The sequence below is a fragment of the Artemia franciscana genome, chromosome 13, assembly GCF_032884065.1.
Source record: "Artemia franciscana chromosome 13, ASM3288406v1, whole genome shotgun sequence".
Lineage (NCBI taxonomy): Eukaryota > Metazoa > Arthropoda > Branchiopoda > Anostraca > Artemiidae > Artemia > Artemia franciscana.
This window is the reverse complement of record NC_088875.1, coordinates 10,567,313-10,583,731: the sequence shown is the minus strand read 5'-3', so window position 1 is coordinate 10,583,731 and position 16,419 is coordinate 10,567,313. Positions and strand designations below refer to the sequence as shown.

General features: G+C 37.0%; 1 protein-coding gene across 2 annotated transcripts in view; it reads right to left on the bottom strand.

The window, feature by feature from the left end:
* LOC136034505 (vinculin-like) overlaps positions 1-16,419 on the bottom strand; it is an 86,880-nt gene that overhangs the window by 16,871 nt on the left and 53,590 nt on the right. For both annotated transcript variants that reach the window (XM_065715724.1, XM_065715725.1), the window contains 2 exons: positions 11,210-11,337; positions 8,420-8,750 (listed from right to left, as the gene is read on the bottom strand). In XM_065715724.1, coding sequence (XP_065571796.1) covers positions 8,420-8,750; positions 11,210-11,337 — 459 coding nt within the window. The remainder of the gene's footprint in view (positions 1-8,419; positions 8,751-11,209; positions 11,338-16,419) is intronic.

Here is a 16,419-nt window from a genome sequence, read left to right as displayed (position 1 = left end):
GGCTTAAAACCCTTGAAAATGGTGTCGGATAGAAATGAAGACTACATCATTGGAATCACCCTTGTCAAACACGTACAGGGAAGTTTCAGCCTCCCACTTAAGCCCACAGTTAAGCCCGAGGCTCTAAAACGGTGTCAGATAGAAATGAAAACTACATTATTGGAATCACCATTGTCAAACATATGCAGGGAAGTTAAATTCCCCATTTAAGTCTAGAAGCCCATGAAAATGGTGTCGGATAGAAATGAAGACTACATCATTGGAATCACCCTTGTCAAACACGTACAGGGAATTTTCAGTCCCCCACTTGAGCCCTTAGTTAAGTCTGAGGCTTAAACCCCTCGAAAATGGTGTCGGATAGAAATGAAAACTGCAAAATTGGAACCACAATTGTCAAAACACGTACAGACAAGTTTCAGCCCCCTACTTAGCCCCCGGTTTAGCCCGAGGCTTAAAACCCTCAAAAACGGTGTCGGATTGAAATGAAAACTACATTATTGGAATCATCATTGTCAAAACATATGCAGGGAAGTTACATTCCCCCATTTAAGCCTGAGGCTTAAAACCCTTGAAAATGGTGTCGGATATAAATGAAGACTACATCATTGGAATCACACTTGTCAAACATGTACAGGGAAGTTTCAGTCCCCCACTTGAGCCCACAGCTAAGCCTGAGGCTTAAAACCCTCGAAAATGGTGTCGGATAGAAATAAAAACTACAAAATTAGAACCACCATTGTCTAAACACGTACAGGGAAGTTTCAGCCCCCCTACTTAGCCCCCGGTTTAGCCCGAGGCTTAAACCCTCAAAAATGGTGTCAGGTGGAAATGAAAATTACATCATTGGAATCAAAATTGTCAAAACACGCACAGGGAAGTTTCAGCCCCCCATTTAACCCCACAGTTAAGCTCAAGGCTTAAAACCCTCTAAAACGGCGTCGGGTTGAAATGAAAACTACATTATTGGAATCACCATTGTCAAAAAATATGCAGGGAAGTTACATTCCCCCATTTAAGCCCGAGGCTTAAAACCCTTGAAAATGGTGTCGGATAAAAATGAAGACTACATCATTAGAGCCACCCTTGTCAAACACGTACAGGAAAGTTTCAGTCTCCCACTTTAGTCCACAGTTAAGCCCGAGGCGCAAGACCCTTAAAAAGGGGGTCGGATAAAAATGAAAACTACATCATTGGAATCGCCATCGTCAAAACACGTACAGGAAAGTTTCAGCCCCCCACTTAAGCCAACAGCTAAGCCTGAGGATTAAAACCCAAAAATTGTGTGGAATAGAAATGAAAACTACAACATTGGAACCACCATTGTCAAAACACGTCCAGGAAAGTCTCAGTCTCCCACTTAAGTCCACAGTTAAGCCCAAGGCTTAAGACCCTTAAAAAGGGGGTGGGATAAAAATGAAAACTACATCATTGGAATCACCATTGTCAAAGCACATACAGGAAAGTTTCAGCTCCCCACTTAAGCCCTAGGCTTGGAAACCTCGAAAATGTTGTCGGATAGAAATGAAAATTACACCATTGGAATCAACATTGTCAAACACATACAGGGAAATTTCAGCCCCTCACTAAAGCCCGAGGCTTAAAACCCTCAAAAATAGTCTCGGATAGAAATGAAAACTACATCATTGGAATCATTATTGTCTAAAACACGTACAGGAAAAATACAGCCCCCCTTCAATAATAAGGAAAGTTAGTGTTTTGCATGGATAGCATTGATGTGTCCTCTTTATTTTATTTAGCAGGGCGCAGCATCCTCTTGACAGAATAAGTTATATTAAGTTCCATCCCACCTGCTTAGAATCTGTCAAATGTTTAACAATTTGACTTCAAATTTTGGAATAAAAATAAGACTGACATAAAAAGAATGTAGATAAATTTAAGAATTACTAGAAATAGTTACACAATTAATCAATTAGTATTTTTGATAATTAAATTTTGAGGGCAATGAAAATCTTGGTTTAGCAAGAATATTGTTTCAAATACACGATTTTCTTGGAAAAAATTTAAATTCTAGACTATTTTTCTCAAACAGATGAGTTGGTCCTTAAAAATTCCAAGCAAAAAAAATATAGACCGTAGAGTTAAAACAAAAAGGATATTCTTAGACAAGTAATTTATAGGCAGTAAACTTTATTCATCAATTTATTATTTTTTTGTTTGTTTATTTAAGTTCATTCAGAGATACAAGGTATTGAAATTTTTCTATTAAATGGTGATCCGTGTATATTCTCATATTGAGTGTCTAGTGTCTTCTCCGCAAGGTTCGAAAATGCAGAGCAATATAACTACTGTCTACTAAGACTAACAACTCACCGCAGCAACGAGCCGCCTGAGGCTAATACAGCTACGCACGGTCCTCCTCCATCCCAATTTATTCAAAGCCTCGCTCATTAAACCCTCCCACGAAGTTCCCATTTCGCTTAAATTTTATTTTATGACAACCTCCTATCCCAGCCGCGGACGACCTGATTTCCGTTTAGCCCTTGACGGTTGGCCAAAAAGGACAATTTTCGCCAATCTGTCACCCTTCACCCGTAAAACGTGTCCCAGCCATCTCAACCTTTTGCGAGATTGAACCACACTTTTCGCAGGGCCTACTGTTTAAAATACGGCCAGTAAGCCACGTACCCAGAAGAATCCGTAGACAATTTCTCTGGAAAATATTTAGCAAATCTTCTTCCGTTTTTAAAAAGCGCCCATGCTTCAGAGCCATATTTGACAACTGTCATCACTGTAGCTTCCAACACTCTAATCTTGGTCTGCAGACTTATCTTCCTATTCTTCTAAACTTTTTTTAACTGTGAGAAAAACACCCTGATTCTACTTTTAACATCTTCACTGCTCCTACCGTCTTTACTAATAATACTACCAAGGGAAGTGAAGCTGTGCACCTGATCAATCTTTTCCTTATCCGACGTCTCCTTTTCATCTTCACTTATTCCTTGCCTTAGTGACTTAGTCTTCTTAACATTAAATGTCAAATCTATTCTAGCACCCTCAACTCGCAAAACCTTTAAAAAATCATTTATTCATTTTGCTCACACTTTCATCTAGGATGCTTAAATCATCAGCATAATTTAAGTCCAGGAGAGATTTCCTTCCCGTTTGATTCCATATTCTCCCATTTCCTATCCTGTACTCCTTAAGACAAAGTCAATCAAAATGATCCATATAAAGGGAGACAGACCACAACCCTGCTTAACTCCTGATTTAATACGAAACCAGCTGCTAACCGCATTTACTACCTTAACCGCAGCAGTGTTATTCTCGTACATAGCACTAATCACTTTAATCTATTTGGCTGGTATACCATACAAGGATAAGACCTTCACTAAAGCTCTTCTACCAACAGAATGATAATCTACAAAACTAAGGACCAAAGGTGTTTGATAACTCAGGCACTTCTCAATTATTAACCTAAGAGTGAAAGTTTGGTCGACACATTTTCCACCCTTTCTAAAACCGCACTATTCTTCTCTTATAACTTTGTCTACAGCATCTCTCAGACTAAAAAGTATCATATTACTAAGTAATTTGCTACCTGCAGAGACCAGGCAAATGTCTCGGAAATTACCACATCAATGTTATCACCTTTCTTATACAGTGGTTTAATTAGGTTTTTCCTACAATCGCTAGGTACTTCCTCTTTTTCAAAAATCCTAATCATAATCTTCAGTCACGTATTTCTAACCTCAGAGCCACCATAATTAAGAAAAATCATTTATTACACTATCAGCAGCTACAGCCTTATTATTTTTTAGACCTTTTAGTACTGTGGCTAATTCTTCCTCACAAAACTAATCTTCCCCCACATCCAAGGTAACATAAACTTTATCGTTTTCCTCGATATCTTTTCCTGTAACTCTGTCTTGATTTAGTACATTTCCGAAATATTCTGCCCATCTCTCTATATCTCTTCCCCTTTTACTCATTGTGGCCCCGTTCCTATCTTTAACTGGGCCACGTCCTGATTGACAACTCCCAATCAATCTATTACCATACCAGTACAATATTTTACTATGATACCATCTAGCTGCATCTTCAGGATCCTTGGCAATTTTATCCATGGCCTCCACTTCTTACCTCTTTAGTTCATATTTTGATGATTTCTCCACTTTCTTTACATTCCTTTTGTTTTCATATGATCTATCACTCAGATAATTCTTGTATAAGCCCCTTTTCTTTTCTATTAAACATAAATCTTTTTCACTAATATTTCTATCTGCGCTCCTAACTTTCTTCCCTAACACACTATCAACAACTTTACAAATTGTTCTCTCAAATTGTTTTATTCCATCCATCTCCTACATTGTCAAATTTTAAATTCTCCAGATTAGTATTCAACTGTTCCTGGAAAGCTTCTCTCAAATTTTCATCCTGGAGTCTATGTACATCATAAGTTCTCGGAAAATAGTTACCTTTCCGAAATTTCAGCTTTGAATTAACTCTAGACATTAATAGATGATGATCTTAATTTTAACATCAATAATAGCACTCCTATATACCCTCGTATATTGTATTGATCCTGCCAGTCTTCGGTTTACAAAAAAATAGTCAATAAGGTTTGCTGTCTTACCATTACATGATTACCACGTTAACTTGTAGGCCATATTATGACCAAACACCGTATTGGTTATGACTAGATTGCTATACCTACAAAATTGCAGCAGTCTATAGCCATTACTGTTTTTTTTTTGTACACCAAATTTACCTAGACTAGGATACCATCTATTTCTATTTCAACCAACCTGGGCGTGATAATCTCCTAATAAAAACACCATATTTCTACCTGGGGCCTTGTCTATTTGCTCCTGTAACTGTAAGTAAAATTCATCGTAGTCCCTGGTATCTCCATCAGTCGGTTCTACAGGGGCATGTACCCCATCCTTCTTGCCTGAGTAACTAAATTATAAATCATCTAATTTCATGAATCATCTGAATTCACCAGTCATAGGTCATTCTTCCAGAAAACATATCCCGGAAAGAAAGCATTTAAGCTCTAGAGAAAGTATTTAAGCTTTAAAACTTTATTAAGCGTCAGTTAACAAACTCATATGTAAGCATTTGATATACTACATTCAATTTCTGAAAATTTATTTGTAATGTCAAATTCATTTTTAGGATTAAAAAACCTTCTTAAAAAACATATTTTAAAAGTGAACAAGAAATTGGTGAAAAAGTGCTCAAGCATTTCGTGGTGACTATGTGGCTGTTGTGGCCTGTAGCCACCTTCAAATTCTACCACCATAAGAGATATTAGAGAATTCTTAGGTTTAATAAAAGATGAGCTATGGATAGCTTGCAAAAGACTCTTGGATGCCAATAGAGGAGTCTTCCATCTGGAAAACACAGAGCCGTTCCTAGAGTTAGTGGTACCCGAGGAAAAATTATTTACAGCGCCCCCTCCGACGAAAATATAAGCAAATACACCCGAATCAAAGTGAAAAATTTGATCAAAGTGCGCAACCTCCCAGCCGCGCCCGGGAGATCTGACCCATTTGCCTCCTCCATCCCCCTTTGAACGGCTTCGAAGACATAGATAAGGCTAAAAAAGAGCATAAAATCGTTAAAAGTGACCCAATCAAAAGTCCCATTCCTTCAAAGCACATCCAAGTCCTTAGTTGAGACAAGCCCTGGTTTAACCTTCATGATCAGGACGGCGATAAATCCAAAATTTCTTTGTCTAGCAGATGTCCTCTAGATCAGATAAATCATTCCACTCACATGATCCGCCCTCTTTTGCAAAGCTTTGTGATAAAATCAAAGCCAAGGGAGCAACAATCTTGTTCAAGGCCTAGCCAGGATAACATTCCCTAGCATATTCCTAAATTACTTCAAGAGAATGCATTTCATACTGGATCTTTTTGGAATACAGACCAAGATCAAATCCGAGCATCTTGCACCCTACAGTTGGGAGTAATTGTCAGCTCGTTCTTCAATTCAACTCAATTATCCCTGTACATTAGTCCTGAAAAAGGCCTGTTAACAAAATTAGTTTCGCATTTCATGCTAGGACACCTAAAAATGATTGTCTCCCACAATTACATCCACAGACCTTCTTTGATGAGCTTTTTCTTATTTTTCGTCGAGGAGATAAAAGAAGCCGTCCTGGCCGAGTTGGTTGGTGCGCTGGATTCGGGATCCTTTGTCTGAGAGGACGCGGGTTCGAATCCCAGTGTACCCAATTCTTCATTTGGGACGGGGGTCAATAGCGTGACTCTGTAAGCTTAGCCAGAGTCGACCCAGCTCTAAATGGGTACCTGGAGAAATCTGGGGAAGGTAAACAGGAAGGGTGTGCGAAAGCACAGGATGGCTGGCCCCCAACCCCCCATTGCACTTCCTGGCTGAAGGGCCAAGAAACGGCGATCAGCACCGCCGGTAGGGACTGTAAAGTCTAATGCCGTATCCTATACCTTTATCTTTTAGACAAAAGAAATATACAGGCACAGAGCGTTCTGATTTCCTGACGGCGGAGACGCCAAGGAAGGACTGCTTAAATGACAACTCCACCGGAAGCTACTCCTAAAGCAATCACCTAATTAATGCCATCTGCTTATTTTTTCATGCAAAGGTTAAACAAATGCATAGAACTAGTGATTAAAATGGGGAAAGACTAGCGGCATATTGGTGGATTTCCAGGTACTAAGACAAAAACAAGCAGAATAAAATGTTCTTTCATCGTTCAACTCAGCCAGTATTAGCGTGTTTTAAGCCAATAGCGGTTGGCATGAAGCCTTTTTGGAGACTAGGCTATCGAAGTTGCAAGGCTTATTAGATACATAGATAGATAAAAAGAAGCAGGAAGAGAAATAGGGATAGATAAATAGATAGATTGATAGATAAAGAAAAGAGCATGGATATGCACGAAAAAATCACAACATTAAAAGGAAAGTTACCGCTGTATTTTGATTTTGGCATAGAAAATAGTTAAAAATGGTATATTATTCATTACAAAATACATAATCTTAATCATGGTGATCTCATTTTGTTCCTTTTTCTTTTGATCTCTATATTCTTTTAGATGGAAAAGGCGTCAGAAGATTTACCTCCAGCCAGGGGCGTCGTTTCGGAGGGGGAGGAGTAAGAAAGTTGCCCCCCCAATAACTTGGAGAAAAGTTATTATATAGCCCATGCCACCTGACTATCCAGATATGGACCCCTCTTGCCACCAATAAAAATGCTGGATCTACACCCCAGCCCCAATCACGCATTGCACTCCCAGCCAAAGGCATCGAATCAGGAGATCGTACCTGCGCAACACAGACCATGCTCAGCATGCAAAAAAGTTTTTTTTTTCAACAAAACCAAGGAACATAAAAAAGAGCTTAGCACACTTTCAAGAATTCTTATACATGACCAGGTCCCATTACAACTAAAATATTCAGAGGACAATATCAATCGATTCATTTTTTTTCGACAAAACTGCAGAATCTAAAATGGAGCTAAGTGTGGTTCCAGGAAGTCTTATATATGACCAAGTCCCATTAAAGCAGAGATATTGAGAAGACAAATCAATCAATTCATTTTTATTTTACTTTTTTTACGTTAAGGACTTGATTAGCTCTTAATTTTAGTCGCTTTAAAGGGCTTAAAAATAATCAATTCTCAAATAAGTTAAAAAGGAAACAGAATTAAATAATAAATAATAAGAAATTTTTAGTGCAAAACAGTTCTAAACGAACTTTAACACATTCTCATCATTCCATTGTGCAAACGAACATACGAATTAAAACTTCCTGAACATATCTTTTACACCAGATAGTTGGTTCATCCTAACAACATTGTATCCCTGACTCAATATCTTCTGTTTTCTCTTTTACAGCAATAATAGAAATGGTCAACTCAACTCCAATGATTTTACTGTCAAACACCTTAAGCAGTCATGCCGACCAGTGGCAGTCCCTGTCATAATAAAATATAAGGTACTAAACCTATAAAAATCACAGCCATACCCATTGACGTACAAATTTATATGTTGACCCAAAATAACACAAAGAGTCAAACTAAAACCTAACACATTGAAATATTCAACTATCTGTAAAAAAAAAAATAAAATAAACTCGGTATTTTAATCAAAGCAGTTTTAAAATTTTGTGTCTGACCTGCACATGGAATCAATCAATAAGATAACTTCACTGTTATCACTGTTATTACAACTAGTAACAAATACTATATATACGAAACGTTCAGTGCAATGCTGCACTGCAATGCTGACTGCATTTACTTGGTTACGATTTCCCGAGGGGAACACTACCTTAAGGTCACCCTGCGGCACTGTCTACCTTTTATTTACTGTTATTATTACTGTTTTTTTTTACCAACAAGGTACCTGTAATTGCTGTTTACCCCTGTATACTCATTCTTTTTTATAGAGAGAGAAAAGATTGGAATTTGTCTTTACCTTGAGCTCCTAACATGGTTGCTTTCACTGTAGACAAGATTTTGAGCTGAGTGCCAATAGTTGGTATCCTCTCACATACTTGAAGAAGATTTGTGCGCATGCGTTTGTCAGTACATTGCCTCGCCAGATCTTTAGCCAAACGAGTCACTTCTTCACTGGCTTCTGCAATTTCCTTGGCGCAAGCAATGAGGTCCCTCTTATTGCCACCCTCTCCGCGGACAAGTTGCGAAAGACGAGCCATTAGAGACGCCATTCTCTTGGCTGCCTTAACTAGATCGTTATCTTTGGAAGACCATTGCTTAACTTCTTCATGTAAACCATGGGCGGCAACCTGAAAATTCGCGATGTTGGTATAAAATAGAACTAATAATGGATTTTTCTCCTTCCACATAACTTTTCTATACCCCTCTAAAAAAATTTCTTCTCTACACTTATTCCTTACGTAGGTGGGCATGGTTGTTCAGACTATCCAACACAGTCCTCAGATAAGGTTTCAAATTATGGCCAATAGAATTTCCTTCTACTTTGGACCAAAAAAAGGGCAGGATCCTCAGAATTGGCAAAAACAAGATAAAAATGTCCCAAAATTATAATCTTAAGAACAAAACAAAAATCGCTTCCTTGTAAGTAGCAAAAAGAAAGCAAGATCAAAAACAAATAAAAAACAAAAATAAATAAACAAATAAATTATATTAGCTCATATGAGCATTAAGATTCTAATTATTTTTAGAGTTTTATACACTTCAAAATTAAGTTGACCAATGGATAGGTGTGATAGTAATAAGTTAATTTCCTTTAAAGGTTTTGATTGCTAGCAAAACATCAGTTAAATATAGAATGACTTGGTTTGAAAATACCTAAAAAAGGGGAACAAATACACAAGGGGTAAGGCCTCAAATTGAAGTTTTAATTACCTCCTTCGCGGCATCCATGCGTACAACGCATAGTGCCCGTGTTAAAATGTCAGTTCTTTTTCTTGAAAAGTATTAAATATTTACACCACTACCTTAACCCGTGAAGGTAGTGGGGATATCCTAAGAACCCCAATCTTGAGCCTGAGAGCTTGATACAGTCTCGAATTTGAATCAACAGGACATCAATACACCTACATTTTGTCTGTGGTTTGAATTTCTTAAGGACAGCATTTGATATGATAAAGTTTTATCGTATCTCGCATCATGATCTAGTTTTAAGGCATATCTTTTAGAGAATTAAGAACATTATCATCAGCGTAATATCAGAAATATAGAAGACACTTCCACGCTTCAAATGAACCTGTTGTTCGCTAGGCCAAGGTGCACCCAAGGCCATTAAACATCGATTTTTTTTTAAAGTATTTATCATTATCAAAACAAACAGGGCTCACTATAAACGTGAGGATCCACGAGTACAATGATAAAAACAGTTAACTTCTTGAACTTTAGAGCACAGAAAATAGACATAAAAGAGGGATTTGCAAGGAGGGATATTGTAAGGGGCAACCTCTCTAACCTAAAATCAGACCGTCAGAATTAAAGTCATTCTTCGAGTGATCAAACCCAAGGTTTGTCTAGCCCCAAGAGCAAAATAAGAATAAAATTTTCCAAGAGCCCTCTGCCCCAAGAATGAACAATCACATGGTGTCAGAATCATCCTTGGAACTGCCTCCAAAATCAAGGAACGAAGGGGGAGCACGGTTACTCAGAGAGCCCCCCCACCCAAAAATAAGATAAGTCGTCAGATTTCATAAATTCATTAAGCGACCGAGTCACTAGGGTAAGTCTACCACAGGGACAAAGTACGAACAAAGTTTCTTAGGACAATTTCTGTTTTTAACAAATCAGGCTTTAGCCTCTATGGACACGGGCTCAAGTCTGTATTTGATGTTAACTATTAGATTACTTTATGAAACATTAAAATATACATGTGTAGCCCTAAGTTCAATTTTTGCCAGATTTGTTGAATTTAAAGGAGCATGAATCACGTCAATGACTGATGAATTTAAAACAATTTAAAATGAACCGTGAATTTAAAATAACTACATCTACTGCTAGCAAATAATTAAATTACAGTTCACAACTCAGTTGCTATTTTAACAACGTCTGAAGAACTATAATTGGGTAGCAATCCCATCAACTTGAGAAAGTACAGATTATTATAGAGCCCAAATCTGTTAAAACTGGGCCCTAAAATGCATTTTTCTTTTTCTTTGAGAAAGAGAGATATAAATAGAGAGAAAGAGAAGGAGAGGAGGAGAGAGAGGGAGAATGAGAGAAAGAAGTGCCATAATTTGTTTATTTTACGGAGAGAGATGGCGAGAGGTGGGGGGAGAGAGATGGGAGCAAAATTGCCTCTTTTTTTAGATAGAGAGAAAAGAGAGAGAGTGAGAGATAGAGAGATAGACAAAGATACATAGAGATAAATAGATAGACAGATAGAGAGAGAGAAAAAAAAAGAGCTAATTGAATTACAAAGTAAATATTTGGAGGAAACATATTTTGTACAGACAAGTATATCTGAATAAATTTAATTCATAAAGTCGCTATCGTCCGTTCAAGCAATAACGTTTCAAGTGAATTTCCTACCAAAGCCCTTTAAACTATAAAAAGCCAATTATTTTTTTTTTTATTAACACTGTTCAATCGCAAAAAAATTGCAAAGGACTAAAACAGAAACTGAAAGAATGAACTCCTAATACAAAGATGTCACATTACAGATGGATATATAAATACTGAAAAGAAAGAAAAAACACTTAAATCGACTGCAAATATGGCATTTTGTTGATAGTTGAAACACTAAGAATAAACATACCATAATTGGTTGATTAGATTTAGGAGCTTGGCGGAATGTTTCATCTTCATCATCTGTCTCAGGTGGCGGTGGACGAGGAGGTGGAATTTCACCTCCTGGAAGAGGTGGACGTGGAGGAGCAGTAGCATCTAATAATAAGCGAATATTAGTATGTGATACATAGAGGACGATTTTAGAATGTTAAATTGGGTGTGACTGTCGCTTATTTACTTTTTTTCATCTGTTCAAACCAAAACAATTGCCAACAAAAAAAAAAAAAAAAAAAAAAAAAAAAAAAAAAAAAAAAAAAAAAAAAAAAAAAAAAAAAAAAACTGGAGATATATCTCAAAGACCGCGAGATGTCTCCGTTTTTGGTCATTCTCTCTTGGAGATGTCCTGCCATCTGCTGACTCCTTCACCTTATCCATGGCTTAACAGACCAATAAAGCCAAAGTGATAAAACCAAAGGATTAACGGCATTCTAGATATATTATTAAATTAAAAAAAAACTAGTTTTTTTAACTGAAAGTAGGGAGCGACATTTAAAATTTAAAACGAACAGAAATTACTTCGTGTACGAGAGGGGCTGTTCCCTTCTCAACGCCCCACTCTATACACTAAAGTTTGGCTCTTTCTCTCAATTCTACTTTATTAAACAGTAAAAAACTTTAGCGTAAAGAGCGGAGAGAATTTTTTTTATAGAAAATCCCGCGCCCTTTTCATTGAATTTCTCTTCCCTCATGACATATTCCTCCAAGGAAAGATCCTCCTACATAGCCCCCTCCCCTCAACCCCACCCCCAAACCAAAAAAATCCCCTTGAAAACGTCTCTACACTTCCCAATAACCATTACTGTATGTAAACACTGGTCAAAGTTTGTAACTTATAACCCCTCCCCCAGGGACTGTGGGGAGTAAGTCATCCCCAAAGACATAGTTATTATGGTTTTCGACTATGCGGAACAAAATGTCTATCCAAAATTTTGATCCGTTGATTTGGGGGAAAAAATGAGCATGGGAGTGGGCCTTTTGATATAGGGTTCTCCGATACGCTGAATGCGATGGTGTGATTTTCGTTAAGATTCTATGACTTCTAGGGGGTGTTTCCTCCTATTTCCCAAAATAAGGCAAATTTTCTCAGGCTCCTAACTGTTGATGACAAAGACTAAATTTGGTGAAACTTATATATTTAAAATCAGCATGAAAATCCAATTCTTTTGATGTATCTTTTAGCATAAAAATTCCGTTTTTTAGAGTTTCGTTTACTATTGAGCCGGGTCGCTACTTACTACAGTTAACTGTTTGATATACCTGGTGCTACGAGAAAAAAAGCAGCATAGTGGGTTTGCTTGGTATAAAATTTTAGGTTGTTTCTAATCTTATTTTGCGACATCTTTCATATTTAATTGGTTAAACTTAACAAATATGAGTTTTAAATAGTTTATTATTTGGCGCTGTATTTGCTTCATCATTTTCTTTGTTTGACACCGTAGTCACTTTCCGTGTCACGGTGGCAACGCGTGGTTCGTAGTCAAAATACCCGTGACTCTTACACTTCTTTTTGTTGGGAACAATTTTTTTTTTAAGACTTCAATAGTACGGATTAAAGTTGAAAGAAAAGTAAATAGATTAAATAAATTATCCGCGATGATCACGAAAAACAATTAAATTATTAACATCTATTTGTTGCTTTAATTCTCAATTATTATTTTTAATGACGAAGGAATATAGCAAAAACATTTGGATGTTCCAAAAAAGTAGAAAAAAGCAAAAGTAAATAAAATGAATATCCCGTAGCAACACAGCGGTCTGTTTCAAAAGCTTCGTTATCTCAAATTCTAAGCTTACACCATTCCTTCTCGGAAGTGCAATCTGCTCATCCAAAGCAACTCTCTACAAAAGCTCTTTTTAGGAGAACATAGGAATGTTCAAAAGAATAGAAGAGGACAGACAACATGTTTCTCCACTGGAAGTCACCTATCACCAAGGAAAACCAAAGAGCACGCTCCATAGAAGGTACGAGCGCAACAGTAGAGATCTCTAGACGAGACTCATCCCGGAGTGGGTGGACATCTACGCAACGGCCAACTTGAGGGAAGATTGGAGACTACTCATTGACGCCCTGTGTCTCTGGAGGAACTAAGGTCTAAAGTACGGTAATGGTAGTTTTAAAAATAAAACTGTCAAGATGAGGGCCAGCTCATTACTACTGTGGGCACCACAAACCTCCCTACAAAAAAAGAAAAAAAAAAGAAGAAATGGTAACTATAAATACAAACCACCTGTTACACCAATGATGACTGTTACACCAATGATGCTAAATGGTGGAGATTTTAAATCTTAAAATTTAAATGAGATAAAAAGATTTTGAATATTTTATTGCAACCAAAACCACTTTTCCTGCCAAGACCACTTTTAGCCACAGAGAAAAGCGATATAAAGGTTTCTCATATATGTGCAAGAAACTTATATAGGCGGCATCTGGTCGAACGAGCTGATTCCCTTTAGACAGAACACATTTTTTCTAAAGTACATAAGTTAGTATAATAGGGACCCAAAATTGAGGCCCACTATCTAAAGTATAAGACTACATACTGAGGAGACTCAACTATGGTAATGGGTCACAAGTACGGTGACAAGCCTAAACCATTTTTTCCTAGAAAAGCGGCAATTTTTGACAGAGCAAAAAATTTAAAACCTCAACATTTTTCAAAAGATTTATAACATTAATAAAAAAACAAACTACAATTTCGTCCCTTGAAATAGAGGTGGCTGCTGCACAAACATGTCAGGCTGTTCAAAAACATATTGACAATTTCATCGCGAGGCTGTTTCAGGAGTGGTCGTCCCTCCTACAGCAGCAGTGTCGATATGTTGTTTTTAAGTAACTGCTGTACTGTCTGTGTTATTTTTTTGTGCTCCTTCTTTTTGCTTTTTTGCAGTGACGAGTAAGATAATAAATTAGTCAACTGGGTAATATGGCCTTGTATATGGGTCACATACTCAATAAATACATCTTTATAGCCTCAGTATGTCTGTGAATGACAAATTTGAAGCCTTTCCCATACACCTCAATTCATGCACATAGGTTTAATTAATAGCAAATAGCGTTTCACAACAGCAATGAAGAGGAGGATACAACAATCCGAACAAAGTTACGTGACATCGGTCAAACATACAGGACAAAGATAGTTTAAATTAGACTTTTTTATATAATTATTATATAGGCGTGCGCTGGCCAAATTTTATTCTACTTTCTGTGATCATTCTATCCATTACGCTTCAGGTACTTTTCCCCCTTCTTAATAATGGTAATTTAAAAAGAATCCGGATAAATTATTTCAAATTTTGCAAATTTCTTCTGTATCTTCCACATTGGACAAAAAACCGGATTCATGTTAGAAAATTTTTAGTTCCCGATACAACGTTAAAGTTGGAGATTCTTCACAGATAACTCTCCAGTACAGCTTCTGCGCGCCTATCCCCTCACCACCGTCTTATCCGTTTTTTTTGTTGTTTTTGCGTGTGTATTTGTTTTTCTCTTTGTGTTTTTTTATATTTATTCCTACTCCACCATATTTACTTTATGTACCGTGTGGATGAAAAATAAAATAAATAAATAAGTAAATAAGTAGGTCAAAACGAATCAAGGAGAGTTTTCAACCGCCAAAGTATTTAAGCAAAATAAAGTTTGGTAACAATAAAAGTTGTTCTTTGAGCCTGTAATGATGGAGCCCTCTCACAGCCCCCACCCCCCAAAAGGAAAAAGTTGATCTGCAACAAGACAATTCGTTTACCATACTAAGATTTAAAAGACTCAATTTTTACTTTCTCTCCTTCAAAATTAAAATAATGAATTACTAAAAATATTTTATACCGTATTTTCATGAGCTCATTACTTTTGAAATCTAAATTTTACTAATCTGTGCAGTAAATAACACTGGAGATTAAGAATTTCGAGCACATGACAGCTTTTCAAATCTAACTCGGCTGAAATCAACGTCCTTCTTTTACATAGCGTTCAAGCTAGCTAGTATGTTGCAACTTCTTTTTTTCACTTCTTTTTTTTCTTTGTTTTTAGAAGGCTAGGTTCTCTATAACAAATGGCCGATAGTATCGACACCAATAGGTTTCAGTAGAGGAACCAGGAGGTCTAGTACTAAGGCCAAGATCAGAAGGAGGAAGATCGATGGAATTTCTCATCTTTTGCAAGAAAGGCAACGAGTAAAAGAATGGAAATGTCGAATCACAAGATGTTTTGGATTGTAAAAGAGCCAAAACAAATAAAACGACCAATATGAGAGAAGAAGAATGACTAATCCCTGACAAAACAGGCAAATGTTTCTAAACTGAGAACATTCGTTATTGCTTTAAAAAAAATAAGGAAAAATGTAATAATACCCTAATTTAGCAGTTATAAACTGCAGGTAGCACACCCCCAATGAATAGGTAGTGAGGTGATCGACAGACAGTGGCGTCAATTGACGAAAATTGGGGGGAGGATAATATATTTTTGAAATCAAAGGGGAGAGGGAGGAGGGTAAATTCGTCATTATTTCCAATGCAAGTACCAAAGAAGGGTATTTTTCGATGAAAACATGTCCAAAAAATTATTTTTACAAATCTAGGAGGGTAGAACAAACAAAGTTAGGGGGCACATCCCCCCTGTTAATTGGAACTGCTGTCAGAGCTATTGAAATTATAAAAACTCGTGAGTAAGGGTGAATACAAGATATACAAACTCCCGTACTCCTCGGCTATTATTAATATTACTAAGTGAAATCCTTTTTGACCCTTTATTTACTTTTGTTCAATTTACTTGTATCTAAAGAAGTCTAGCGAAAAAAGGCTTCGCTCCATTTGTAAAATGCAAATAATTGTCAAAATACCAAAAACTGAGATTAGATGTTGTGTTTTATTGGATAATAAAATACCATTGGATCCAACATTACCTACTCGTATACTATCCACTGGACCCAATGGGTAGTATACGAGAGATAACGGCCTTCCAAGCCACACTTAGGGGTAATACCATTCCCAAGGTGTAAATGAGGAACATGATGGAAAGCTATTGGTCTAGCAAGGATAACAACAAAGGGGGCAGGATGGGAAAACATCGCCTTTGGAGAAAGACATATGCAAAAAGTGCGAATTCTTGTAGTTATCAATTGTCAGGGGAAAACGACACTTAAAAAAAAAATAAACGAACACCATTGTCTTCCCCCCATCTTC